Below are 27,594 nucleotides of genomic sequence, written 5' to 3'. Positions count from 1 at the left end.
TTATTACAAAATGAAACAGCTTTTAAGAGCAACTGGACCTGAAAAAGCAACTTCAAGGAAGTATTTATTTTATGTCTTTATTTCTATTTTAGTCCATAAATTTCTCATTTATTGGTTACATGCATTTTCTACTGTGTTTACTGTTTACTCATAGTGATTTACTTCAGAAGTTTACTTAAGTAGGGGATTGGAACCATACATTCATGCAGACACTTTTCTTAGTTATAGTCAGTCTTAGGTCATCAGACTACAAAAACTAAATCAATCAGGATAAATAATGCTTTCACTGTTTAGCTGTTGGTAAATGAACCTGAAAGTGTTCAGGTTAATACAACCTGACCATTATTTCACTGTCAGAGTGTCTGAGTCTCACCTATGGACTGTGGAGAAGAAGAGACACTGTCTCCTTCTGTCTGTACCATAGATAAGTCTATGGTCAAAGACCGTTTTAGACGTTACCACAGAGGGACTTCTCCAGTTCTCTACAATCTGATGGACATAAGTATGAATCAGAATCAGAGGGACCTGTTCAATAAATGAAGAGAGTGTGGATCTGCTGTTGTAAATGAGACCTAAAATATAAACGGGACAGATGAGGACCGAGCAGAGACGGTGACACACACTTTTAGTAGTTCACAGTTGTATTGAGACCAGAGAGGGAGGGAAGCTACAATAACATTAAATGTGGAGCTGCAACAGGAAGATATGGATCATTTAGTCAACATACAGAACTGAATCGTGCTCTGAGTAAAACCAAGACCTCAGCTCCAGATAAAGGTCAGATCTTTGATATATTATGGTCCAACAATTTAGTGAATCATTTGAGGACATTTTACTGGAATCATATACGTTTGTGAGGAGAGAAAGTCTCCACAGCTGGAAAGAAGCAGCTGTAATTCCTAAGATTGAATTACAGTATGAAGACAATGATAAATGAATGATTTGGATTTTATTTAGAGGACAAGAATCATATTTAGAGTGGATTTAAAGAGGCAGAAGGACTATTGATCATGCTTTATATGTAGAAGCTGAAATAAGAGAAGCACAGATACAGAAAGAAAAACAGGGTTAAAGGCTGTTTGTATGAATGGATTAAAGATTTTATGGATAAAGGATTAAAGTAGGAATATTTAAGCGATATTCAGGAGACTGTTGTTGAGAATGGAACATCACGAGTTGGTGTAGTGGGGTCTGTATTATTTTCCATTTTTGTTGTTTGTTGAACATGGAGAGTGGGATGAGGTTTTTCTCTTTTTGAGGGTCATTAATGTGGGGGTTTTACACTGTTAGTGGAAAAAACAAAGACCGTGTTTTTTATGAGAAAAAGAATTAGTAGTCATTTGAAACTTAAATTATATGATCAAGAATTGAAAAGCGTAAAATGAACTTTGTTTCTGACACTTGATCATTACCTCACAATTATATATGACGTGTTTTATACCTCTAACCATTATTTTACAAGACTTGATAGAACCACGAACTTCTCCAGTGAGACTCTTGCTGTAGGTAAAAGTTTCTGGGAGAATTTATCCACCTTGTTTTCTCCTCTGTTTTCAGCCTCTCCCTGAAATAAGAAAACGTCTTATTTAACAGAACTGACAGTGACAAACTACATTTGATCACATTTCATATTGAATGATTGTGATCATTCTGTTTGCAAACCTTTAATCGTGCTGTGTTTTCTGATGTTTTTATACGATGATTTGCTTCACTGCTAATCTTTAATGTTTAACTTAATAACCTGGCTTTATGGTTTCTTAGTTGTATGAATGTAAATGTACTTCTACAAATTTCATTTAATATACTGGACTTTCTGCACCACGTTTGTTTCTGTGTTTGTATTAAACATCTTAATCTTAACATTATTAAAAAAAATCGTGATTTCTAGTAACTGAAAATGAGACGGTGCTTTAAAAGGTCATCGGAGATCAGGACTTTTACAAATGGCTCAGTCTGGTCTAAGCCATATGATTAAATGATATTTAAACTTACTGTTGTGTCAAATCTGACTAAATTAATGCAGCTCTGCTGACGCTGCACATTTGCACTATGCACTATGATTAGAAGAAGAGAAGATAAAACAACTATCCTCTAATCAGACATGGCGATTGTTACATTTCCGCCGTGACTCCTGGTACTGCATGAACTCGGACGTTTGTGATTTCCGATGGTTACAAACGCAGCATAAAACAGAAAGTGCGCAGTTAGTTCTGACGCCATTTTTATTCAACTTTGTTGTTTACAGCTGAGTTTTAGAAGCGGAATTAGAATCTTTATTTTGTGTCGACAGAGCAGGAAGAGGAAACGTGAAGGCTGAATATCCAACAATATTATTATTTCACTGTCAAAGTCTGTGAGGACCATAGAGGAAGAGAGCAGGGGGCTGTTGGTAGGTGGGAGCCACACGGCACAAAAAGCTCCAACACTACAGTGACGCAGCAAAACTTGTCCTGCACTTCACAATAATGAGTGTGTTCACATGGACTGAAGGAACCAGCTTATAGTTTCCTCAGGTACATTTCTTTGTTTCTAATCAGCTTTGTCAAACTGAGCATGTGTCTCCCTTTGTGCTTTCTGTCCCCCTGCGCTGTAACGTTACTAACACACGGAGAAAAGTCAGGAACAGTTCAAATCTGTGATCCAGGCTTCACAAATAAGTGGGATGGAGGAAAAGCAGGTTACTCTGCTGCTGCGTGTTTACACAGATTTCCAGTAACCACGTTTATAAAGTGAGTCATGTGGTCAGTGAATCTAAAGAAAACCTGGAATGATGGACAGTTAATCTGCTCTGAAATTATTTGTGAGTTATGTTACTGATGTCAGAAACATTCAGATGTTTGCTGCTGGAATGACAGCTGTTAAACTCTCCTGTGATGGTGAAGCTCTACAAATCTGCACTGAAGGTTTTAGAATTAAAACAAACCTGGTCTCATAAAACGTGGTGAGGACAGTCATTAGTTGTCCATCAGTTGACATTGGTGTCAAGGGGGATTTGTTGGGTTTTCCCTTAATATCTTTATAGTCTTGACTTTATTCTGTAAAGAGCCTTGAGATGACTTTGTTGTGAATTGGAGCTTTATAAATAAAGTTGAATTGAATTGAATCCCAGTTAGTTTGGTACATACATTATAAAAGGAAATGGAAATAAAAGCAACCTACATGATCTCTTCAGTTTCATTAATAACTTTCTTCTGTATGAGCTCAAATAATAATCACATTAACTTCACAGTAATAAAATATTGTATATTCCAAAAAGTCAACACAAATTAATTCATTTGCCGAGTTAAGACACAATGAACACAACAGCTTAAATTCAGTCCCTTTTAATCAAATGTCCGGACGATTAAGTGAGTTTGTGTAAATGAAGCATTATCATGAACTTCTTTTTGTCTCCAAAGGGTAAAAAAGCTTGATTAAACTTTGAGGGTGGTTGACAGGCACAGGCCATGGATTTGAAATGAATTTGTTTTTAGTTGGAGTTTATCGAGTATATTTGCCAAAGATGTTGTGTAAAAAGTACAAATATTGACTTTATGCCGTTTGTTTGTCTGAATATTTTACATTTGACATCAGATTAGACACAGATTTAGAGAAAAGAGAAGATGAAAGAAAGTAATGATATTCAGTGTTTTGATCCAACAGATAAACAGATAAAATGCTTGGTTCCACAGAGATTTGGCATTGAAGGGCAGAATCTTGCTTCAATGGCTGAAGGTGTCTCCAGACGTATGCAGCGCTCTCTTTATATGTAGATGACCCTACTTTGAAAAATGACAGAATGTTCCTGGATTTTGTTTGGAAGAGGAGAATTCATTATATTAGTGTCTGTATTAATGAACTAAGGGGAGTGTGGTGCTATGAATTTACTTGATTTTTTAATATCAGCTGGCTGAGACGTTTCCTACATGATCCTAACTCGATCTGGAATCCTGTCCCCTCTTCTGTCTTTTCTAAAATGGGTGCTATGAGGTTTCTTATGGTCTGCAGCTATATCTCAAAGATCCCCATTAAACTCTCCCACTTCCACAGACAGATGCTACTTTCCTGGTCTCTCATCTTCGAACATCATTTTACACCACACACGTATTATATCTGGAACAACAGGAATAAATCTATTTTCTATGAAAACCGGTTTAACAATAACCTCATATTATTTGGTCAGAGTAACAAATATTTTCTAATAAATGTATCTTTATATTTGCTAAATTCTATATTCATAAATGTAAATTTACTGATAACCTAAGTGAAGTGTGAGACATCCAACATTGTTCTTATTTTACTGTCAAAGTCTCTGAGTCTGTTTGTCCCTGTGGACTGTAGACACAACACGCACTGTCTACTGCTGTTGACATAAGGAGAAACTGATGACGTAATTCGTAGAACTTCCTGTTCTCTACGTCTAGGAACTGAACCGTTAATTAATCTGTGAACACAAAGTCCTGATTGGCTGAATAATAAAAAATATAAATACATTTAACCAAGAAATGGAGCAAAGATTCTAATAAAACTGACAGTCAGCTTTTATTACAGTGTGTGTTTCACTTCCTGGTTTCTCCATTTCTCAGTGTTTATACTGGTTCTTGTTCTGGTCTCACCGTCAGTGGAACTGCTTTATTTTTCAGACTGACTGACGTCCAGAAGATGGAGGAAGAGGACAGAGCAGAGTGTGCAGGACAAAGCTGTCTGTCTATGAAGAGTGACCGATCCAAAGAGCAACCTCCAAAGTTCAGTGATGGAACTGGACCCTCAGACACAAAGTAAGACACAGTTTCTTCTGCAGTTAGTTTAAAAACTTTATTGATACCCAGAGAAGAAACGTGTGCGTCCACCATCACAACACAAAGAGAAAACAGATGAAATAAAAACCTGGTCCTAGAACATGAGTCTCATGCAGCGATAGAGAGACACAGTGAGTGAATGAAGAGAGGGAGCAGCGTTAGTGAGAACAAATCAGTAAATCAGAGAAATCAAACTCTCTTTTCTGATGGTTACACAGTGGTTACGTTCTGAAACACTAACAAACATGGTCACAACCCTGCAGGAAGGACTTTGTATGAACACAACTGAAGTGCACATTTGTCTTGTCTGCTCCTCCGTGTCCTCTTTGCTCTGCAGCTGTGTGTATGTCTTTGTTGCCTTGTGTGGACACATTTTGTTTCAGTACCTTTGTTGTGAGGACATTTTTGGAGGTCCACACAACTCAAAGGGTTTTTTGTGGGTCAAGACTGGGTTTTAGTTTGAATGTTTTCTATCAGACTTCACACGGTCAGTTCCAGTTTGTTACTGTAACATGTCACTGTGACATGTTACAGTAATCAGCTTGTGTTGTTTTTGTAGCACCTTGGTTCTTGGAGGAACGTTATCTCGTTTCTACTGTGTACTGTTTACCACTGTGTATAGTAGAAATGACAATAAAAGCCCCTTGACTTGACTTGAAGAACAAAGTGCTTGGACTTCAGATTTACAGTGAAAACCACCTGGATTGTTTCCACATCAATTATAAGATTGGAGGTAGATTTAGTTTTTGAAATGGTGCAGATGATGTAGAAATCTTAGGCAAACTAACTTCATGTCCTCCCTCACTACATCCATAAATCTCCTCTTTGTTCTTCCTCTAGACCTCCTGCCTGGCAGCTCCAACCTCAGCATCCTTCTACTGATATATTCACAGTTTCTCCTCTGAACATGTCCAAACCACCTCAATCTTTCCTCTCTGACTTTATCTCCTAAACATCTAACATGAGCTGTCCCTCTGATGTCCTCATTCCTGATCCTGTCCATCCTCATCACTCCCAGAGAACCTCAACATCTTAAGCTCTGCTACCTCCAGCTCTGCCTCCTGTCTTTTCTTGCCATTGTGCCATTGCCTCTAAGCTGAACAACATCTCTGCATATTTACAGCACAGACTGTAATAATACTAGTAGAGAGCATGGTTCTGTGGACAGCAGAGCTGCAGCAAAAAGTTTAACATACCTGCAAAAACTAGCTGACTGTTGAAACACACCTGACATTTCTGCTTGAAATCTGCTTCCAGGAGACAGTTTTCCTGCTGAGCTCTAAAGTTGTGTCCTATAACTCAGGGAAATCAGACAGATGTTCACTGTTCCTCAGGTTTGCCTTCTGTGCTCGGGTGGATGCCTCGTTTCTAATGGTTATTTGTGACAGTGCAGAGTTCAGAGTTTTTGTGGTTCAAGCATTGGATAAAATGCGTTTCAGAGTTGTTGCAGTGTGTCTGAGCATCAGCCTTTACACAGGTGTTCACATAGTGAAATTGAAAAGAAACAATATAAAGAACAGAAAAGTGAAATCTGAACATAAACGTATGAAATTAAAAACCTTTTTGACTTCCACCTTTTAACCTCAATAATATTTGTTGTTGTCCCTTAATCCTGAGTTGCATGATGAGACACTTTTCCACTTCATGATTAACTTGTTAATATTTCAGTTTGCAGAGTCCTTATGTTTCTAAGCTGATGTTCATGAAATGGTTTCATTGTTATGGAGAAAACATATTTTCCTGCAGCTGGAGAGTTTTCTTGACTTCCTCAATATTTCTAAAATGTTTGTTCTGCCCACTCATCCACAGGACGTGTGCTCCTCAGTTCATCAGCTCATTTGCTGTGTTCTACTTTTCCTGTGAAAACCTGCTGTTGAACTGTTGATTGTGTCAAACCAACAACCTCTGATATTTGATGGATATCTGCTTTTTAAAGCCTCATTATTCTCCACTTGTAACTTTATTTCTAACCACAGCTCTCAGTCCACTCTGAGCCATGTCTGTGCTGTTTTGTGTTGAATGTTGAAATGACTCACAACTACTTGAGAGACATTTAGTAAATGTCTCATTTGAATGGACTGAAGTCTGATTTGCAAGCAGTTGTAAAACAATAGAGCTTCAACTAAGTCAATGCATCTGCTTATATTAAAATTCATCTACTGAGAGTGAGTTTGTGTTTCATGTCCACAGAAAGAGGAAGAGGAGTTTAGAAGAAGAGCAGCTGTCCTGCTGTGCTTTGTGTCAGGACGTCCTGAAGGATCCAGTCTCTACCAGCTGTGGACACTGGTTCTGCAGACAGTGCATCACCTCATACTGGGACCAGTCCGGTTCATCAGGAGACTCCTCCTGTCCCCAGTGTGGAAAAAGATCCAGAATTGTACAAAGTAAGACTAAGCACTTTTTAATGTGAGATATTCTGAAACACTTCACAGACTTTGTTTGTTTTCTTCAGTGATTGTTTTTATAATATATTATAAAAGGGGTTTATTATACTTAAATATATTAATATTCTGTGTTTATTATTATAAATATCAGATTCTTAAATATCTTTGTGTTTGTTTTTGTTGGTAACACAAAGAACAAACCAGATTCTATTTTTTTATTCTCACACAGTTACTCATGTATCAGCAGATGTTGGTCTGCAGGAGGTTTTAGATGAACATAAGATCAGTCTGAGGAGGAGATGTGAATGTGTGACTGAAGGAAGTGATGAAACAGGAAGTGGAACCCTCCTCAACAGGATCTACACTGAGCTCTACATCACAGAGAGACAGAGTGAAGAGGTTAATACCCAACATGAGGTGATGCAGCTTGAGACAGCTTCCAACATGAAGAACCTCCATGACACTCCAATCAAGGTCCACGACATCTTTAAAGTCTTACCTGACCAACAGAGACACATCAGAGTGGTTCTGACCAACGGCGTCGCTGGTGTTGGAAAAACCTTCTCAGTGCAGAAGTTCAGTCTGGACTGGGCAGAGGACTTGGAAAACCAAGATGTCAGTGTCCTGGTTCTGCTCTCGTTCAGGGAGCTGAACTTGATCAAAGATGAGCAGTATAGTCTTCTCACGCTGCTCCATGTTTTCCATCCAACATTACAGAAGGTCACAGCAGAGCAGCTGGCTGTCTGTAAACTTTTGTTCATCTTTGACGGCCTGGATGAAAGCAGACGTTCACTGGATTTCAACAACAGTGAGGTTGTGTCTGATGTCACACAGAAGTCATCAGTTGACGTGTTGTTGACAAACCTCATCCAGGGGAATCTGCTTCCCTCAGCTCTGGTCTGGATAACTTCCAGACCTGCAGCAGCCAATCAGATCCCTCCTACATGTGTCGACAGGGTAACAGAAGTACGAGGCTTCACTGACGCCCAGAAGGAGGAGTACTTCAGGAGGAGGTTCAGTGATGAAGAGCTGTCCAGCAGAATCATCTCCCACATCAAGACATCCAGGAGCCTCCACATCATGTGTCACATCCCAGTCTTCTGCTGGATCACTGCTACAGTTCTGGAGCACATGTTGACCACAGAGCAGAGAGGAGAGCTGCCCAAGACCCTGACTGACATGTACTCAAACTTCCTGCTGGTTCAGACCAAGAGGAAGAAGAACAAGTATGCTGAGGGACATGAGACCAGTCCACAGGAGCTGACAGAGGCCGACAGGGAAGTTCTTTTGAAGCTGGGGAGGCTGGCGTTTGAACATCTGGAGAAAGGAAACATCATGTTCTACCAAGAAGACCTGGAGCAGTGTGGTCTTGGTGTCACAGAGGCCTTGGTGTACTCAGGAGTTTGTACAGAGATCTTCAAAAGAGAGAGTGTGATCTTCCAGAAAACAGTCTACTGCTTTGTTCATCTGAGCATCCAGGAGTTTCTGGCTGCAGTTTACTTCTTCCACTGTTACAATGATAGGAACACTGAGGTAGTAAAGAACTTACTGGGACAAGAAAATAGTTACTCAGCTCTAGATGCATTCCTGGATATTGCTATGGAGAAATCCCTCCAAAGTCAAAATGGCCACCTGGACCTTTTTGTCCGCTTCCTTCATGGCCTCTCTCTGGAGTCCAACCAGAGACTCTTAGGAGGTCTGCTGGGTCAGACAGATAAAAATCCAGAAATTCTCCAGAGAGTCATCAAAAACCTGAAGTGGATGAACAATGATAAAATTTCTCCTGACAGAAGCATCAACATCTTCCACTGTCTGATGGAGATGAAGGACCACTCAGTACATCAGGAGATCCAAGAGTTCCTGAAGTCAGAGAACAGATCAGAGAAGAAACTCTCTGAGATCCACTGCTCAGCTCTGGCCTACATGCTGCAGATGTCAGAGGAGGTTCTGGATGAGTTGGACCTGAAGAAGTACAACACATCAGAGGAGGGACGACGGAGACTGATCCCAGCTGTGAGGAACTGCAGAAAGGCTCAGTGAGTCCAGATGTGATCAAACACACTTAACACACATAAAAGATGTTGGAACAACAAGTCAAATTGATCTGTACTGTAAACTAAAGACATTTGGGTTTAAGATGTTAAAGTTTCAGCATTTCAGCTTTTTTTGATGCCTTGATAAAAGGCATTTCTCAATATAGAATAGGACAAGTTCAGACCACGGAACTTAGGAGTTTGGACTTATTAAGTTTATGTGAGATCACAGACTCTTCAGTCTTGATGGCAGCAGGTAAGTTAAGCTGTTACACAAATGGGTTTTTGGGGTCTATGCATTTATATGACATAGATATGGACATTTAGAGAGATTCCTCTAATTCTGTCCAACAAGTGTAGGATCAAAGTCTGGCAGACATGAAGTGTGACACTTAATCAGTGCACAGTGTGGTTTAGCTCATGTAGTATATGGGTTAAAAACTGGATAACCCACGATGAGTGTTGAAGGTGTTTCTGCTTTGTTGTGGTGTCAGTGTGAAACTACAGACACTGTAACTGCAGTCTGATTTAGTGGAATGTCATAGTGTGTGTGTGTGTGTGTGTGTTGCTTTGTGTCTCCATAATGTAGAAAAGTGTTACAGAGGATGAGTTCAGACCATTTAGCTGCTGCCTCCATCTCATTCTGCTTTATGATCAAAACAGAGAAAATATAAACTTTATAATCTTGAATTATACTTAAAAAAATATTTTAAATTAATATTATTTCTCATTATCTGTGATCACAGACTTTCTGACTGTGGACTCTCAGAGACTCACTGTGAAGTTGTGGCTTCAGCTCAGAAGTCCAGCACCTCCCATCTGAGAGAACTGGACCTGAGCTGGAACAAGCTGCAGGATTCAGGAGTGAAGCTGATTTGTTCTGGACTGAAGAATCCAAACTGTCTCCTGGAGAGTCTGAGGTCAGTTTTCCATCTTAAATCCATAAGTGAATGTTCAGGTTTGGTTTGGTTCATTAGTTTCTAAGTTTGTCTGAGCACAAATGTGAAAACCATTTCCTCAGGTCAAATCCCTCAACACTATATGGGAGTTTAAGTTGAGTCCACATAGAAAAGTGAAATAAGTCCAGACTGGCTGATGGGAGATGTCTCCATGTTTGCAGACTGTACTTGAAGGAAAGTGGTGCTGAGGAGGAACAGGCTGACAGTCTGATTGGGCCTTGGACTAGTACCTTGTCTGCACTAGTAGTGGACCATGAACTTAAGGAAAGCCGAGTTTTTCTCAAGTGTTAAAGATGAAACTTTGTTTCGTTGACATTTTACTGCCTGACAGCTGGAAGGTTCCACACATTCAACAGTAGTTTCTGCCTTTGGCCTTTATGCACTGAATCTTTTCCCACTGTGATGTTGTGGAGATGGTGAAAGAGCTCAATTCTTTGCAAACTTGCATTTTTCACCTTGATGACAGAATTGTCAAAGTGCTGAGCCACGAGCCATGTTTGATTGTAGAGACTGAGCCTTTGAGCCAATCCTGATCCCCTCACCTGTTACCAATGAAGCTGCTCATTCTGGAATCATCCACAACCGTCGGACTTTTCTTCACTTTTCACTCTTATTTGTCTTTTCTCAATGAGCTTCAATTTACAAAATACAGTGAAAAATCTTTTCTTTGTCCATTTGTCAAATAAATCAAAGTTCAAGTTAATGAACAAATTCCAGATTGGAGTTTTTATTGCAGTTTGGAAAAAGTGACCAGCTTTTCTGGAAATAACGTTTGTAGATGAAAAACACAATTTACCTGCTGGTTTTATGTTAAAGGACATTAAAACATTACATTTGAAAAAGTCTAAAAATAATTTATGAACTTATCTGCTTTAAAGAAAAAAGCTATTTCTTTAATAAAACTCTTCCCTTTATTATATTGAGTTAATTCAGACCTAAAACAACACAACACCAGTTTAATATTTTCTGGAGTCCAGAATAAAAAATATAATTTATAAAAATGTAATGTTCAGAAATCAGTTTTTGGAAATGAACTCTTCATGTCTTTAGTAGCGTCTGATTTGTCTCCATCAGCAGGTGACACTTGAACCTGTGCATGATGCTTCCTGTCAGACAATGATGTCACTTTGTGTAGAGACACAACCAGTAACCAGGAGCAGAAATGTGACACTGCAGACATGTTTGTACAGAAAGGTACTAGGTTCCATTTAGGATCAGAGAAGAGAACATCCAACATCTGATCCAGTTAGAAAGAGGATTCAGGAGGAAGCTGAACTCAGTGTGGACATTTATTTTACAATTAATCATGTTTTATTGCTCATTTGGAGGATTCAAGCTTTTACCTTAGATTTTGCACTTCATTGAGGACTGTCTGCCATCCAGCCCATAGTTCCTCATGTATGCAGATAAACAAATCCACTCTCTTCTGGATTCCTAGATGCACAGAAGCTGCTAATTTCCATGCAGAGTCTGAATCCCAAACAATTGACAGGTCATTGAAGTATTTGTCATGTAAATGTTGATGCAGTAAACAACTTCTCATCTTCTAATACACATGCACTCTATTGCAAACTCTATCTAACAAAGGTGTATGAGTCCATGTGCCTGTTTCTAGTGCTAGATGATGAGCTGAACCTCTGAACAAGAACCGTAATCTAACCCACTGTGTATCAGAAATAGAAGGTAAATAGTGTTCTTGTTCTCTAGTGGTTTGAAAATGACAACACCTGCTAAAATGGATGGATACCAAGCACCATGTGTTTTATCTCTCAACCACTGATAAAGGTTAAATGGTAAATGTTCTGCACTTATTTAGCACTTTTCTACCTATCGGCACTCAAAGCGCTTTACACTGCTTCTTATTCACCCATTCACACTCACAATCACACACACCAGTGGGTGTGGCTGGCCAACACTCACCGGGAGCAACTAAGTTGGGGTTCAGTGTCTTGCTCAAGGACACTTCGACATGTGACCGGATGAGCCGGGGATTGAACCAACAACTGTGAGATTGGTGGACAACCGCTCTACCTTCCTGCCACAGTTGATAGTTGTAAATACTTTTATATCGCCCACACTTTAGGCTTCCCAAGCAATAGAAAAGCAAGAATATGTGTCACCCATGTTAAAAATGACACATTTAAAGTAACAACCACAAGTTCTTTTTATCCAACATGTCTGATAGGAGCTCAGCAACATGATGAATGAAGGATTCATGATGGTTTGATTTTGAAAAGGTTTTTATCTTTGTTAAGTTACTGATGGAGTCTGATTCTCTTATGAGACCTGACTTTACTGTATCAGTTTCAGGAGCACAGATCAGTACTGACCACAGTCTGCCCCCCCTGTTAAGGTGGTCTACAACCAAAGCTGATCAGTTCTTTAAAGTTTGATCCATTTCACTGATGAATCAAAGTATTGTAGAAAGCTTTTAGTCTGTCAGATGTGATTTGATGTTTGTCTGATAATTCCAGAGGTGAGTGAGGTGAGCAGCATGTTCTGAATCAGTGCTGACATGAATAGGTGTATGAATGTTGTGCTGACATTTGGATGATGTCTGTAAAGGCTGAAATTCTGATGATCCACAATAACACAAGGACAAAGTCACTCTAACACCATTGATTAGGACAAATCTGATTGTTACTAATGATTTGATCCACATCTTTGATTCTTTATTCAGATTGTGGGACTGCAGTTTGTCAGAGATCAGCTGTGATTCTCTGCTCTCAGCTCTGAAGTCCAACCCCTCCCATCTGAGACAACTGGACCTGAGGTGGAACAAGCTGCAGGATTCAGGAGTGAAGCTGCTGTGTGGTTTTCTGGAGAGTCCACACTGTAAACTGGAGACTCTGGGGTCAGTTCACTGACTGATACTGTTGAAGATTTTATATATTTAATCCAAACTTTAATTTTCAGATTTAAAAAAATATTTTTTAAATTTGTCACTGTTTCTAAATAAACTGTATTAAATGTTTACTTGGTACATTTAAATGTATTTTTATAACAACAATAAACATAATTATCAAAACTAATATTTTATTTAAAATTAGTGATTAAAATGAATAAAGGGAAACAACATTTGTTGTTTTACCTCATATCAGTGAGCTGTAATCATTGATGTTAAAAAAAAAAACAGTTGTATTTTTTCATAGAGGTGAATTTTCTTGTTAAATTAGTTGAAAAATGTTTAAAGAACCAAACTGTTTTTTTCCATGTTTCACTCCATGAAGTGAAAATTGTTTTTATTTCACATTTCTGCTGAACATTTTCCAAAGTTTTCATGAAAGTATCTGTAATTTGGGATTCAAATAGTTTTTGTTTGGAATAGTTTAGTAGTAAAATACTTTTTAGTTTTGCTCATTTTAGAGAAATCACCATTGATTAGGACGTTTCTGATTGATTACTAATGATTTGATCCACATCTTTGATTCTTTATTCAGATTGAGGAGCTGCAGTTTGTCAGAGATCAGCTGTGATTCTCTGGTCTCAGCTCTGAAGTCCAACCCCTCCCATCTGAGAGAACTGGACCTGAGCTTAAACAACCTGCAGGATTCAGGAGTGAAGCTGCTGTGTGGTTTTCTGGAGAGTCCACACTGTAGACTGGAGACTCTGAGGTCAGACACCATGTTTTAGTTTTGTGCTGAGATTAATATGATGTGAAAGTTGTGGTGACACTAAACTACAGACAGCTTCATGTTTCTGAGGTCAAATCACATTCAAACTGTTCAGTGGTTGAAAGTAAGTTTTGAAAGTGTCGACTCTTATGGTAAAGTAGAAAAATCCGATGTAAAAATGTGAAAATGACATTTGATTGTCAGACTTAGAATTGAAGACACTTGTATAAAGCAGCAAAAGAGAATCAGCTTGGAGCAAATAGAAGGAGGAGAGAAGAATCAGCAGGTTAAGAACAGGACACACAGCACTAAATAGTTGACTGAAGCTAATGAAGAAGCATCCAACTGCCAACTGTGTCAAGAAGCAGAGACAGTTGATCCTGTTTGATTTGAGTGGAATAAATGTAGAGAGGAGCAGCAGAGAAAAGGAAAGAAATCCTCCAAACATTCCACAACTACTATCAAGAGCAACAGGAGATGGTTGACAGCTTTACATCATATGGGAAATACTTTGCATGTGTGAAGACATGTGAGAGACACATGAGAGAGCAGGGAGGACAAATGTGTGTTGAGGACGACCAAAGTGTTGCTGCAGACAAACTGGATCTTTGTCAAATCACTACATTGTCTGATCACATGAAGCCAAATCCAGGTGAATGACAGCAGCTGTGCTGTGAGATCCACTATAGTGACATTTTAAATGTGTGAGGACAAAGTTCCTCCTCTCTGTCTCTGTCCAGTGTTTGAAGACAGAAAGAAAAACCTTAGTTTGAAGGTGTGATCATTAAGCGCAGACAAGAAGTTAAAGTTTGTGTTATCAGAGTTTAGACACTAACATTTCACTGTCTGTCTTCACAAAGACAACATGGAATGTCCACATGAAGAAGAAGAAAGACACAAATATATTGTTGAAGAATCCTGAGAGAAAATCCTCTGATCTCAACTCTGATCAGATGATGAAACATTGATGGTTTCAAACAGGAACTTTGTTTCTAAACTTTCATCTTTAATTCTTTATTCAGATTGAATGAATGCGGTTTGTCAGAGATCAGCTGTGATTCTCTGGTCTCAGCTCTGAAGTCCAACCCCTCCCATCTGAGACAACTGGACCTGAGTTTCAATGACAAGCTGCAGGATTCAGGAGTGAAGCTGCTGTGTGGTTTTCTGGAGAGTCCACACTGTAAACTGGAGACTCTGAGGTCAGTTCACTGACTGATACTGTTAAGTCTTTATTCCTCAAAATCAATTAACTAAAAGCTCAATTTTCATTTTATTTGTATTTTCTCATTATATATCATGTTATATTGGACTAAAACTAATCTATTTGTTTAGTGATAGTTATTTCAGTGATTTCACTGAAATAAAACCTTCATAACTCTTTTTAAGTTTCAACTAATATTTTTGGCAAAAATCCATTGACATAAACTCAATGAAGATAAAACTGTATTTTTTTCTTTTGACCTCTCATCACTGATTCTGTTCATATAAAAACAGTTGTATTTTTTCACAGAGGTGAACTTTCTTGCTAAATGAGTTGAAAAATGTTTAAAGAACCAAACTGTTGTTTTTCCATGTTTCAGTCCATGAAGTGCAAATTGTTGTTATTTCACATTTCTGCTGAACATTTTCCAAAGTTTTCATGAAATCATCTGTAATTTGGGATTCAAATAGTTTTTGTTCAGTTGAATCTGCGTTTAGTTTTTGGTTTCCTGAGCTGATCTGCAGGGCGGAGACCAGGACCAAGCAAGACCTTTATACTGGATCAGTTCTGGTTCTTTAAAGTTTGATCCATTTCTCTGATGAATCAAAGTATTGTAGGAAGTTTTTAGTCTGTCAGATGTGATTTGATGTTTGTCTGATAATTCCAGAGGTGAGTGAGGTGAGCAGCATGTTCTGAATCAGTGCTGACATGAATAGGTGTATGAATGTTGTGCTGACATTTGGATGATGTCTGTAGAAGTCTGAAATTCTGATGATCCACAATAACACAAGGACAAAGTCACTCTAACACCATTGATTAGGACAAATCTGATTGTTACTAATGATTTGATCCACATCTTTGATTCTTTACTCAGATTGAGTTGCTGCAGTTTGTCAGAGATCAGCTGTGATTCTCTGGTCTCAGCTCTGAAGTCCAACCCCTCCCATCTGAGAGAACTGGACCTGCGTGAAAACAACCTTCAGGATTCAGCAGTGAAGCTTCTGTCTTACCTTGTGAAGAGTCCACACTGTAGACTGGAGACTCTGAGGTCAGTAGAGGGTTGGAGTCAGTCCATGCTGCTTTCAGCAGTATTGTACTAAACCCAGTTAGTATCAAAGCAAAGATCCAGTTTTTCCTGTAAAGCTCCAACCTTCTCAGTGGCTGCTTTCCTCAGTGAAGCTGTGAGAGGAGAATGGGGACAGGCTTCAGGATTGGACAGAGAGACAGAGACAGAGAGAACAGTCAACCAGAATCAGATCAGCCAGAAGCTTGTGGTGATCATGTGTTGGAGTTGATGTGAAGACGACTGTTGTTGTTGTCTTCATGTGGACAGGAAATAAAGCTGGATTCCAGCTGACAGCCTCACAACATGTATAGAGACAGTGGTCCTCACATGGTTACATTTAGTAACCATGTGGTCTTTGTACAGACCAGAACCTCTGCTGACTGACAGATGATGAAGTGATTCTCTGGAAACATCATTGATCTCCTCTGTTCTCTCTCATTCTCTCTACAGGTGAAAGTGATGATCTGTCTGTGTCCTGATGATCCAGATGTTGCAGCAGCAGCAGCATGTTGTGTGCAGAGAGGCTCTGACTGGACCATGTTACTGGGAGGTAGAGTGGAGAGGAGAGCTTCATCCAGCAGTGACTGACAGAGGATCTGCAGAGGATCTGCAGTGGATCTGGATCTTCTCTGCTTATTTTAAATATTTCTTATGTTTTACAAATCACTACAATCGAAGATGCACTGAAACACTGAAACTTTTTCTGCCTTTCCTGTAAATAAAAAAATACATTTGTTAAATGTTGTTTCTGGATTGTCATAGTTTTTCTACTTACACTCATATTAAAGTTGCAGTCGTCCAGTATCAAAATGTCCCTTTAACAATTGTCCACTGACTGAACTGATGGACTTCAGGCCAGTTTTTATTGTAACACAACCCGAAGTGTCACAAACTGACTCAAAGCTCGTGACAAAAGGAGAAACAACACAATTAAATGCTGAAAAGAATCAAACCAACAAAGACGACAGCATCATTCATGGAGTGTGTGGTGTGTGTTGTGGGACTCTCAGCAGTGTTTGTGCATGTTGTCAAGGAAGGAAACACAAAGCAAACCATAACCTGGAGATGTGTTTCCTAGGAGACACAGAGAGAAAATGATTGACAGCAGGCTCCTCTAACTTCAGCTGAAGCCTGCACAGGTGTCACCACATTAGGAGGACGACCCTCCATGTCTGCAGTCTGAAGACACAGCAGCCTAATGTTTATTCACTCATGAGCGGAAACTTTAAGACCACCTGCCTAATGTGCTCTGCTCTTGTGAGCGCTGCCAAAAAACATCACTACAAGGAGCTTTGTTGTCCTTTCTACAGACAGTAGACCATGGACAACGCAGCTACTATGTCACCTGGTGTTTCAAAGCTGCTCCACTGGTTCTACACAACCATTCCAGATGTTGGGGGCTGACGATGATGACCAGCATTCAGCAGACAGCTTGAGCAGACACCAGGTTGGTTTTAATGGTTTTATGGGAAACGTTTCAATAGAAACAAAATCCACCTGTGATCTCTACAACATGGGAGCATGAAACAAAGTGACCTTTGACCTCTGAAACATGTTTAGTTGTTGGTCAGATTCCCAGCTCTGGCCATGAAAAGCCACAGTGTCCAGTGGGTTGAGAAAAGAATCCGAACCTTTCAGAACATTCTCATTTTGTTCTTTCACAGCCTCAAATGAAAACACACACAAACACTGATTTTTTTCCAGCTTGATTTTATCACTGCAGGTTCCAACACACAAGTGAAAGAAAAAAGAGCAGCAGCTCTGAGGATGAGTCAAACCAAATACAGTGAATGTGATGTCAAACCCTAAAATGAAGAACAGCTGATGTCTCCTGGACGAAGCTTTGTTGGCTTTAGTTGCTGAGTCACTAATACACACCCCCTGCCTGGGTTACTATGACAACAGCCAAACTTGTCCTTTGCCGAGTTCTGATTCCCTTTCTGTCCTCGCTGTCTCTCTCTCGTTGTCTCTGTGCCTCGCGCTACCTCAGACTGAGTTCTTCTGCACAGCAGGGACTCGTCCTCACACTCTTGACTGTCCAGCCTGACAGGAGACACACAGGTCAGTCCCCACTCTTTAACTCTTCTGCTCTGTCTCTGTCGGTGACCATAATTAATGACTGACTCACATGTTGTATGGGACTCGTCAGGGTGGGAAACTGCTCCAAACAACATCACCAACACCACATCTTAATCCTTAAAGGACAAACTAGACCATTTGAAGAACCTTTGCAGACAAACAGCACATGTGCTGCTGCTGACGTTCAGGTTTCTTGTTGCTTTCACAGACTAAAACATGTTCAGGTTGATTTGTGAAGCAAATGTTTATTGTGTAGCATTAACATCTACTGCTGCTTTGAATCAGCCTCTGCAGTGTTTGTAAGTCCAGGTTTCTTTGTCCTGAACTGGACACATGCTGCAGTGACACTGTTTTCATAGCAGAGGAACATCAGCTCTATGATTCTGAATCAAAAGTCCAAATTGAAGCAGTGCAGCTTTAAATCCACATTTGTCAGGATGAAGAGAGTCTGAGCAGATTTCCTGACTCTGTGAGGGGGGAACATGGAAACTGAGTATTTCATCTTTATTTCTTGTGTGAGTGAGAGGCCTCCTCTCTGGTTCAGGATCACACTGAGCACATTCACACAGTCACAGCTGGAAGCTGCTCAGTTCGCCCACAGTCACTCGACTTGTTGGTGGTGTCCATGAGGGAGGAGACACCTGCTGCTTTTTCCTTGTCCCACCCACATTTAAGGGGCTGAGTTAGTCATGTCTGTGTGAGACACATCAGTCACTACAAACGTGGTTTTATGACACATGACGTCTGTTTTCCTGTGCTGACTCTCAGATGGCAGATCCAGACTCTCGGTCTCCAGCTGAGCTTTTACAAAGGAAACGGGTGTCGATTTTTATCCCAGCTGAAAACTCTGATCCTGGGCTGGATGAGCTCCAGGCGAGACGGAGCCACGATCCTGGGCTGGACGGCCAGGACGGTCCTGGGAGAGAGGAAGAGGAGGAGGAAGGAGACAGAGGCTTTACCAAAGCCAGACCACCTCAGCTGGACGTCCGCAGAGGTGCAGACGACTCACTGATCCGTTAACTCCAACTCTGATTCAAACTAATGCTAATATAGAAACTAACAGCACAACTGTTGCTGCACAGAAAACTAAAATGTGTAAACCAGACTAAACCATTGTCCAGTGACGACACCTTAACTACACCAGCAGCTGATCATCAGCTATAAAAATTCAGGTGCTTCAGGTGTTTGGGTTTTTTCTCCAGAATCCATGGCCACGGCGTATCGGCGAATAGGAGGCCAGAACCTGGGAGCCATCAGTCACATGACTTCTCCGACGGCTGCTCCCCCCTCGACCGCTGGCACCGCAGTGAGTAACCGCTCTGATAGAGCCTTGTCCTTCACTGAAGGACAGATACAGATCAGTAGAGACACAGTAAAGGCCAGTAGACGCTGACTGCTAACAGCCACTAGAGGGCAGACAAAGCAAGTCGCACCTGACATCAGCTGGACGCTGCCAGTTTGGTGGAGTTTAACAACTTTTAGGACAAAGCAGGTTAATCCTAACTTACTACTGACTGTTTCTTCAGTCAGTTTTTTTTTCAGGCAACTTTTGGTTTTCACTTTATTTCAAACACCAGTTTGCAGTAACACACCACTGTGGACATTTAGCTGCTGCTGATTTGTGTAAAAAATACTGGTAACACTTTATTTTACAGGTCCTGTATTTTCCAGATCATTTCAGGAAAACTTGGCTCATATTTTCTTAGAAACCACTTGGTATTTAGAAATTAATTTCTAGCAAATGAAATACAAACATGGTTGATAAGGAACCTGGGAAGAGTGTAAACAGCAGAGTTATTAACTATCAGCTTGTTGTATTTGAGTTTTAAAGAAAAAATTAAATCATAGGCAACTAAACGTTTCCAGGAAATGATGTGGAAAATATGGGACATGTGAACTAAAGCCAGACTACAGTCAGTGTTCAGCTGCCCAGACCACAGCTTTGTATTTGTGCTTCCCTCTCGCTGCTCTCACAGCATCATTTTCAGCAACAACAGAAGCTGTTTTCAGAGAAGAAGCTCTGAAATCTCCTGGACACTACACTCTAAGCAGAAACGTAGTGAAACATTTAGCAGCAGACCCACATATTTCCTTCAGGAGGTGGTGGAGACCAAAAACCCAGTTAAAGAAAGAGGTAACATTGGACTTTGATCGTTCAGGTGGACACAAACATCAGCACTGCTGAATGTGGAAAGAAGGAGCAGTTTGATCCCAAGTTCAAGATTAAAGCTGCTGATATGTGACATCACTATAATGTGTTTCTGCTGAAAACAGATGGACAAAAGCAGGTGATAGCAACTAACCTGACATCTCTCTGATAGAGACAAACTCTCCAAACCCTTGTTGTGATCACCAAGACCTACTTCTTCTCCAGGTTTCTGCTAAAAGGACGATGCTGCTGTCCAACGAGGCGAGGAGGGAGATGGCGAAGCAGGCGAGAGCCATGAAGGAGGAGAGACGAGCTAGTCTGGACGCCCGACACAAATACCTGATCAGCAGGCTGGTAGATGCTGGGACACTGGGGGAGATGGAGATAGAGGACGTCCTGGTCTCTGATGAGAAGGTAGATCCACGGTCTGCTGCTCCAACTAGAAACTCAGAGAAATCATCTTTCTTTTCAGACTGTGGATAAATCCTGTTTGATTCTTCCAGTTCAGTCTCATTGATGATTTCTTTGCTGCAAACGGATCCAAGAAGCTGATTTTCTTCTATCAGAATGTGAAGGTAACTTTTCTTACATAAAACTAGATTTATATTGTTGTTTAGTTTTTCCTTTTTGTTTCATTCCTCTTTCCTGTCTCTCATTATTTTAACTGCCTTTCTCCACAGAATCTGTCCTCCGGTCTTTCCTCATTTGTGGACGCTCAGAAGAAGCTCTTCCTCACTACAGGGAGCTCAGAGGCAGGTGGAAACTGCTTCACTAGCACTAAGCTACACTTCTTCTGAAGCTTTAGCTCAGTTTCAGTGAAGCTGCCTTAAAGAGCTGGTGTGATGGGAAACAAAGAAAAAAGCATTGGCTGGATTAAGATGATGGTGATGTTTTAAGTTTTTGAAAAGTTGGAATCGTCTGGAAAGTGAGTGGTGTTGGAACCAGACCTGATGTCACAGCCAGTCCTTTAATCACCTCCAGACAATCAGAGCAGATGCTCTTGACATCTTGAGAAACAGCTGCTTGACGACAGAGGAGAACCTGGGCTGTTTGTGAAGATTTAGAGAAATCCACACAACTTTTAGTGACCAAAGTGTCAAAAAATACACAAGAGAAGAGTCAAAAGGAGCCGTGATAACAGCTCTTTACATTGGTTTGATGTGTGTAAGTACATTTACTCCAACCCTGTACTCACACTCCATATACGTACTCTTTAGATGAAGTAGGTGCAGTGACTGAATCCATCCTGTGTCACGGTGACGGACTGAAAGTGCTGCTGGCCTGATGCCAGCGTAGTCAGGGTGTCGATCTAAGATGCTTCACAAACACAGATCAGTGTGAGCAGCTGTTAACACACATTTAGTTGGAGAACAATGACGTCTTGCTGAATGATCCCTATTGTCCTCAGAGAGAATTACTGCTCTGAGTCTGTGTTGTGTTGCCATGGAAGAAAACGCTGAGCCCAGCCTGCTGTAGCATTTAGCACAGAGACACAAAACACTTTGAGCTTCTAATCCACAGACTGAAAACTGCATGTAGACCAGTCCGACTGGGAGCAGGTAGAACTGTAAAGTCTCTGACTGTGTCTATGAGAAACAACTAGAAGAGCCTGAGCTAATCAAATGATAATGGTGCTAAGATGAAGTGTGATTTCAAGGTGTTACAACAATCTGTCTGTGAATTCTGTTTGGTGACAGCGTTTAGTCTTTACCTTCACATCAGCTGATTAAAAGCCTCTTCCTGTTTCCTTCAGCCTTTACTGGGGAAGTGTCTGTTCTTCCTGAGAACCACGGACAAGGCCATAACCACCGCTAACGTCCAGCAGGTCAGTACCGTTCAGACAGACTAGAGGCTGATCCACATCTAATCTCCCTGTTATATCTTTGCTGTTTCACTGCTGTGTTTCCAGGAGGTGAACTTTGGCATGTTGGACTGCAGCGACAGCAGCGTTCTGAACGGTCTGGAGACTCTGCTGGCTCACATCATGTTGCCGGCCCTCAGGTCACAGCAGGTACACGCCGCCGTCCGTCCTGCGTGATGGCTGCTGAGGTGTATTGCTGCCCTTGTTACTGATTTATTGTTCGATGTAGTCACTGATGCTCCAAACTGAGGAAACTCTTCAGAGTGAAAATGGTTTCTCTAAATTCTGTTCATCCTCTTTACAGCTTTTTCTTTGCTCAGATTGTTGCACAGTGGAGCAATACATGTTTCACAGTCTCAATCTGTCCACACTCACACTTCCCATCAGTTTTTTAATCAGAACCTGCTCCTCCTTAGTCTGCAGTGGCCCAACCACAGCCTCATAATCTTTACCTGGTTTATTCTCCCCTCTCCAGAGTTTGCAGTGATCCTATGCACAGATGCTTGTAATGAATTGTAGAATCTGCCCTTTTCATTGTTGTCCCATGTTTTTGATTAGAGAGACATTTTCTCCCGACCATACAGGAATATTCTTAATTAATTTTTGCAGTTTTGTCAGGTATTTCATTCCCCTCTATTCCAATATGAGCAGGAATCCACATAAATCCCTCACTGAATCCAGGTTTATGGATTCTATATACACATATGATATATACCATCTCCTAATAAACTGCAGGGACCATTTCTGATCAGACCATATTAGAAACTGAAAGGTGGTGACACACACAACAAAAGCAAAGTCAATCACAAAAAGTCTTAGTTTGAACATTGGACCCAAACTAAAGTATGAGACATACATGTATGTGCTAAAGAAACAAACAACCACTATACACCAAATCTCCCAGTTTCCCCATAATGTGGCAGCACATGGTACGATCTAATTGTCACTTCCTGTATTTGGCAGCTCTGCTTTAGTTTGATCTTTTTCTGAGGCCTCACTTTGTGTCTGCAGCACAAACAGAGACTGACAACCAGGCTAAAGACACTGAGGACGATGAATGAGATATCTGCTAAATTCAAGCACCTGAATATGTGACTGATCAGTCAAACAGGCCTGAAAGAGTAACAGTGTCCATGCTCTGGATTTGGCTCCTTCATTTCATTGTTCACTCTCTTCTCTGTGCAGACATGGGGCTCAGTGCAGGAGGGAGCATCCTGTCCTGACGTCCAGTCCTTCCTGTCTTCAGTGGACCAGTTCGTCAGTAATCTGAGCTCAGCCAGAGTCAACGTGGACAGGAGGTTCCGGCTGCGGCACGTCGAGCTTCCTGATGCCATCAGTCAGCTACGCAGCCCAGCAGACTACACCGCTGCAGGTAGGACGCTCCACCACTACTGGTCACACACATCTGTCCAATTTTCTACCTGCTACACTCATATGGAATGAATTCACTCAAATTTTCCCCAATATATATTGGGGAAAATATAAATAAATAAATAAATAAATACATACATACATACATACATACATACATACATACATAAAAATAAATAATATATATTTGTGTTCATTTAAAGAAACATGTAGACGTGTTTTCCTTTGGTTGACATGTGAGGATGGAGTCTGAAAAGAGATGGAGAAGGACATGACGAGGGGTCAGAGTTTCAGCTACACACAGCTGCTCAATCGAGGCCGTGTTGTTGTGATGATCCCACTTTGACCAAGAAAACTCGTCCACAGCTGTTAAATAAGTCATTTTCAGCAACACTGTGTTTGTGCTGTCAGCCAATAACAGCGAGCTGGTGGAGCGTCTGGAGGGTGTGGTCTCCGTGTGGACCAATCAGATCAAGCAGGTGCTGACTGAGAGCGAGCAGATGAGGAGGGAGGCCGATGACGTGGGACCATCAGCTGAGCTGGAGCACTGGAAGACACGCATGGTGACCTTTAACAGGTAGATTCATGTTATATTTAAAGCAGTTTGACTTTTGGCTTCTGTTATCTGAGAAGGAAACAGTGAGACCTCGTTCTGTCTGCTCACGTTAATATTTAAAATGTGTGTGTTTCAGTCTGATGGAGGAGGTGAAGCGTCCTCATGTGAAAAGGACTCTTGGAGTTCTGCAGGTGGCCAAGTCCAGAACGATGCGAAGCTGGAGAGAGCTGGTCAGCTTCTGCTTCACCACTAATTCAAATGGAAATTAAAGCATTAGTTACATTGACTTTGCTGCAGTTTAGTTGACAGTTGTCATGTTTTTGCTGTAACATCATGACTTTGTGATGGTTTAAGGACGGGAACATCACCGTTGTGGCCAATGAAGCCAAAGACAACGTGAAGTATCTCCACACACTGGACAAGTTCTTCAGACCTCTGGGGAAATGCACTCCGGTAAAAACCGAGATTCAAAGCAGTAATTACTCACAGACACCTGCTTCTCTAGAATCTAGGTTTCATCTTTCAGCACAGATAAACTCTGCTGTTTGTGACATGTTGAGACCCAACCAGTTCAGAACTGCTACTATACGTGGACACTGCTGTAGCTCTTGTTGTGTATCTCTAACACCCCTTCCCCCATTCTGGCTCTGACAGACCAGCATGCTGGAGCACATTCCCGGTCTTATGACCAGCATCAGGATGATCCACACCATCTCTCAGTACTACAACACCTCAGAGAGGATGACGTCTCTGCTGTTAAAAGTCACCAACCAGATGATCGCCACCTGCAGGAGCTTCCTGTCTCAGGGCGTAGCCCACATCTGGGACCACAGCAGGTACAGAGGACTGGAAACTAGAATAGATTAAACCAGATCAACAACGTGGGACAGATGAGGAGACATAACTGCGTGTGTTTCAGGCCGGTGCTGTTGCAGAAGATCTCTGAGTGCTGTAATCTCAACGTGGACTACCAGAGGAGCTTCCATACGGTCCGAGACAAACTGAGAGAAAACTCTGAAAACAGACAGTTTGACTTCAGGTAAACACCAAGCTGCAGCAGCTGATTGTCATAAGCTCTGTACCTCTCAGCCAGTCAGCACCCGAATCATCTTCTTCCTTCTCTTCAGTGAGAACTACATCTTTGGCAAGTTTGATGCTTTCTGCAGACGACTGGAGAAAATCGCTCACATGGCGTCAATGATGGAGAGCCTGGCTGCTCTGCAACACATGAAGGTGACCTGGATGTTAACGTTACTGTGCACAGGAAGCCAACACAGAGATCACTTTTAATCAATAGCATTTGTGTTTTCACCTTTTATACTAATTTCTATTGCTCAATACCAAGATGCTGAACGTGTGAAAAAGTGTCCTGCACTTAGTTCCATCATCTTACAAATATGTACAAATATGTTTTTTAGGGGATTTAACTTAGAAACCTAAAGGATTTTAATCAGATAAATAAGAATTTGTCTGATGGTTTCTTAAACATGATCATGGATAATATTGATGCAGTACTTCATGCAAAGTTAAACTGAGCTGTGCTGCAGGTGGAGGGTGTTGAGAAGATTTACATTCGCTACCAGAACCTGGTCTCCACAACAAAGTCCAAGACCTATGATGTTCTGGATCATCGCAAGCTGGAGGTAAAATAAAATCCTACAGAAACATTATTTAGCAGAGGCACAAAATGCCCCACAGAAAGCGAGAACAATAAAAGTAAAAGCTGTCCCACAACTAAAACCCTTTCTTTTTTCATTTGTATCCAAAATCCACAATAAACTGAAACGATCTTATTTTTACTGAGAGCAGATATTACAGATATTAACAGTACAACAGAAACAGGAGTCACAATAAAACTGTGTGTGTGTCAGTTTGACAGTGACTATGCAGACTTCCAGCTCCAGGTTCAGGGTTTGTTCGAGTCTCTTCAGTCTCTGCTGAACTTCTGGTTCCATCAGTCCCTCACTGTGAGTTCATCCTGATCAGACTAAAGACATCAGACCGAAACAAGTAGAATTAATGACTGAGCGTGTGATTGTGTTGTAGACGGAGCAGATGCTGGAGCTGCTGGCCATGTTCGAGTCCGGTCCGACGGCTCGTCTGGACCTGAAGCAGCACTACCTGCTGCTGCTACTGCGCTACAGCAGAGAGCTGGAGCTTCTGAAGAAGACCTACCAGAAACAGAGAGACAGACCACCCCTCGGACGCAATCTTCCACCGGTACAAACACCTTCTGTCCCCCCGCGTCCTTTAGACAGGGATGAGAAAGACTGGGAGATCACATGTCTGTCTGACCACTGTCTGTGCCTGTCTCTGTCTCAGGTGGCGGGCAGAATCCTGTGGTGTCGCCAGCTCTTCAGGAAGGCTGAAGCTCCCATGTTGATCTTGAAGAAGAAGCTTAACATCCTGAAGGTTTGTCCTCTGAATATAACCACATCAGTCACTGATCAGTAGGACCTCTCTGAACCTGTGTCTCTGCAGGGACCAGAGATGACCAAAGTTGTCCAGAGCTACAACAGGATAGCTGTGGTGCTGCTGCAGTACGAGATGTTGCACCTGCGAGCGTGGAGTCAGGCAGCAGAGAGCGCTCCACACAGCCTCAGTGCTGCCCTCCTGGTCCGACACGAGACCACCAAGGTGCTGAAAGAGTATTTATAGCAGTTAGAATGATTCTGAATTATTTGAATTCATTTCTCAGCATATTTACACATGAACATGTCTGTTAAAGGCTGCTGGGAACAGAAACATGGGAAACCACAAAAAAGTAGAGACCAAATGCCCAAAGTCAGCTAGATGACAAACTGTGTGTTTCTCAGGAGGTTTTTGTGAACCTAGACCCGGTGGTGTTGGAGGTTCTGCAGGAAGCCAGGTGGATGAACAAACTTGGGGCGACTGTGCCAAAAGTCATCATCAAAATGATGAATAGAGAAGAACAGCTCAAAGCACTGGACCACCGGTGAGAACCGCTGTCATTTCTGTCACTGATCACACAAGATGCAAATTATGCGAGAACCAATTCTTTATTCTTTTTGTTTGTTCTATTATTCTATGGGTTTTACTTTAATTCAATAACAAAGTTTCAGATCTTGACCCTCACAGTCTGACTCTTGTCTGATCTGTATTTGCTGAACCTGATTTTGCTGGTCCAGGCTGCTGGAGTTGCTTCAGGACTACAGTTCAGTGGTACACAGGATCCCTCCTCTCCTTCTCCCTCTGATGCAGCCCTTCATCGGCCGAGTGGAGGCAGCTCTCTCCCCCGGACTCACCACATTTTCCTGGATGTCTCTTAACGCTGATGGATGTAAGCTAAAACCCATATGCAAAATCAATATGTAATAAACATATAAGCAAAGGGCCCAGCATGAAGTTGGTGATGGTTCTCAGTCATCCAGGAGTTAACCAAAGGCTGAGTCATGTCAGCTGGACTTCTGTCATTATGGTTGGAACATCTCACCAGTCATTCAAGCAACCTCTTCAGTCTGGGAGACAGTTGGTGAGAGGGACCCAGAATAGGCCTTATTCCTCACCTGGCCTGAATATGAT

At 41.3% G+C, this 27,594-nt stretch overlaps 3 protein-coding genes across 17 annotated transcripts in view; all 3 read left to right on the top strand.

The window, feature by feature from the left end:
* LOC137104397 (NACHT, LRR and PYD domains-containing protein 12-like) overlaps nucleotides 1-16,780 on the top strand; it is a 61,082-nt gene extending 44,302 nt beyond the window's left edge. For 9 of the 12 annotated variants that reach the window (XM_067485504.1, XM_067485503.1, XM_067485514.1 and 6 more), the window contains 5 exons: nucleotides 12,835-13,008; nucleotides 13,595-13,768; nucleotides 14,791-14,967; nucleotides 15,844-16,017; nucleotides 16,486-16,780. In XM_067485504.1, coding sequence (XP_067341605.1) covers nucleotides 12,835-13,008; nucleotides 13,595-13,768; nucleotides 14,791-14,967; nucleotides 15,844-16,017; nucleotides 16,486-16,489 — 703 coding nt within the window. In that variant the 3' untranslated portion in view covers nucleotides 16,490-16,780. The remainder of the gene's footprint in view (nucleotides 1-12,834; nucleotides 13,009-13,594; nucleotides 13,769-14,790; nucleotides 14,968-15,843; nucleotides 16,018-16,485) is intronic. The other 3 variants (XM_067485509.1, XM_067485512.1, XM_067485511.1) reach the window with 3 other exon arrangements.
* Nucleotides 1,475-9,202, top strand: LOC137105039 (protein NLRC3-like). The gene is made up of 4 exons (XM_067486993.1): nucleotides 1,475-1,891; nucleotides 4,623-4,757; nucleotides 6,969-7,162; nucleotides 7,392-9,202. The coding sequence occupies exons 1-4, from the start codon at nucleotides 1,776-1,778 to the stop codon at nucleotides 9,200-9,202; spliced, it is 2,256 nt and encodes a 751-aa protein (XP_067343094.1). The 5' UTR covers nucleotides 1,475-1,775.
* A 1,086-nt stretch (nucleotides 16,781-17,866) lies between the features above and the next one.
* The window catches only part of dnah5l (dynein, axonemal, heavy chain 5 like), a 41,193-nt gene continuing 31,465 nt past the window's right edge, over nucleotides 17,867-27,594 (top strand). For 2 of the 4 annotated variants that reach the window (XM_067485465.1, XM_067485464.1), the window contains exons 1-22: nucleotides 17,867-18,096; nucleotides 18,883-19,108; nucleotides 19,317-19,420; nucleotides 20,489-20,677; nucleotides 20,767-20,838; nucleotides 20,944-21,015; nucleotides 22,017-22,088; nucleotides 22,173-22,274; nucleotides 23,310-23,496; nucleotides 23,907-24,072; nucleotides 24,188-24,281; nucleotides 24,406-24,504; nucleotides 24,706-24,887; nucleotides 24,971-25,090; nucleotides 25,179-25,284; nucleotides 25,599-25,694; nucleotides 25,923-26,018; nucleotides 26,098-26,271; nucleotides 26,374-26,463; nucleotides 26,533-26,688; nucleotides 26,868-27,007; nucleotides 27,201-27,352. In XM_067485465.1, coding sequence (XP_067341566.1) covers nucleotides 18,883-19,108; nucleotides 19,317-19,420; nucleotides 20,489-20,677; nucleotides 20,767-20,838; nucleotides 20,944-21,015; nucleotides 22,017-22,088; nucleotides 22,173-22,274; nucleotides 23,310-23,496; nucleotides 23,907-24,072; nucleotides 24,188-24,281; nucleotides 24,406-24,504; nucleotides 24,706-24,887; nucleotides 24,971-25,090; nucleotides 25,179-25,284; nucleotides 25,599-25,694; nucleotides 25,923-26,018; nucleotides 26,098-26,271; nucleotides 26,374-26,463; nucleotides 26,533-26,688; nucleotides 26,868-27,007; nucleotides 27,201-27,352 — 2,695 coding nt within the window. In that variant the 5' untranslated portion in view covers nucleotides 17,867-18,096. The other 2 variants (XM_067485466.1, XM_067485468.1) reach the window with 2 other exon arrangements.

This window comes from Channa argus, chromosome 19 (genome assembly GCF_033026475.1).
Source record: "Channa argus isolate prfri chromosome 19, Channa argus male v1.0, whole genome shotgun sequence".
NCBI classification, from domain to species: domain Eukaryota; kingdom Metazoa; phylum Chordata; class Actinopteri; order Anabantiformes; family Channidae; genus Channa; species Channa argus.
Note: the sequence above shows the minus strand (reverse complement) of the source record. Positions and strands in the feature narration are given on the sequence as shown.

Coding starts and splice junctions, on each gene's coding strand:
- LOC137105039 (XM_067486993.1), top strand. CDS start 1,776: ATGTACTTCTACAAATTTCATTTAATATACTGGACTTTCTGCACCACG. Junction 1,892..4,622: donor AAAATCGTGATTTCTAGTAA/CTGAAAATGAGA, acceptor TTTATTTTTCAG/ACTGACTGACGTCCAGAAGA. Junction 7,163..7,391: donor AAGATCCAGAATTGTACAAA/GTAAGACTAAGC, acceptor ATTCTCACACAG/TTACTCATGTATCAGCAGAT.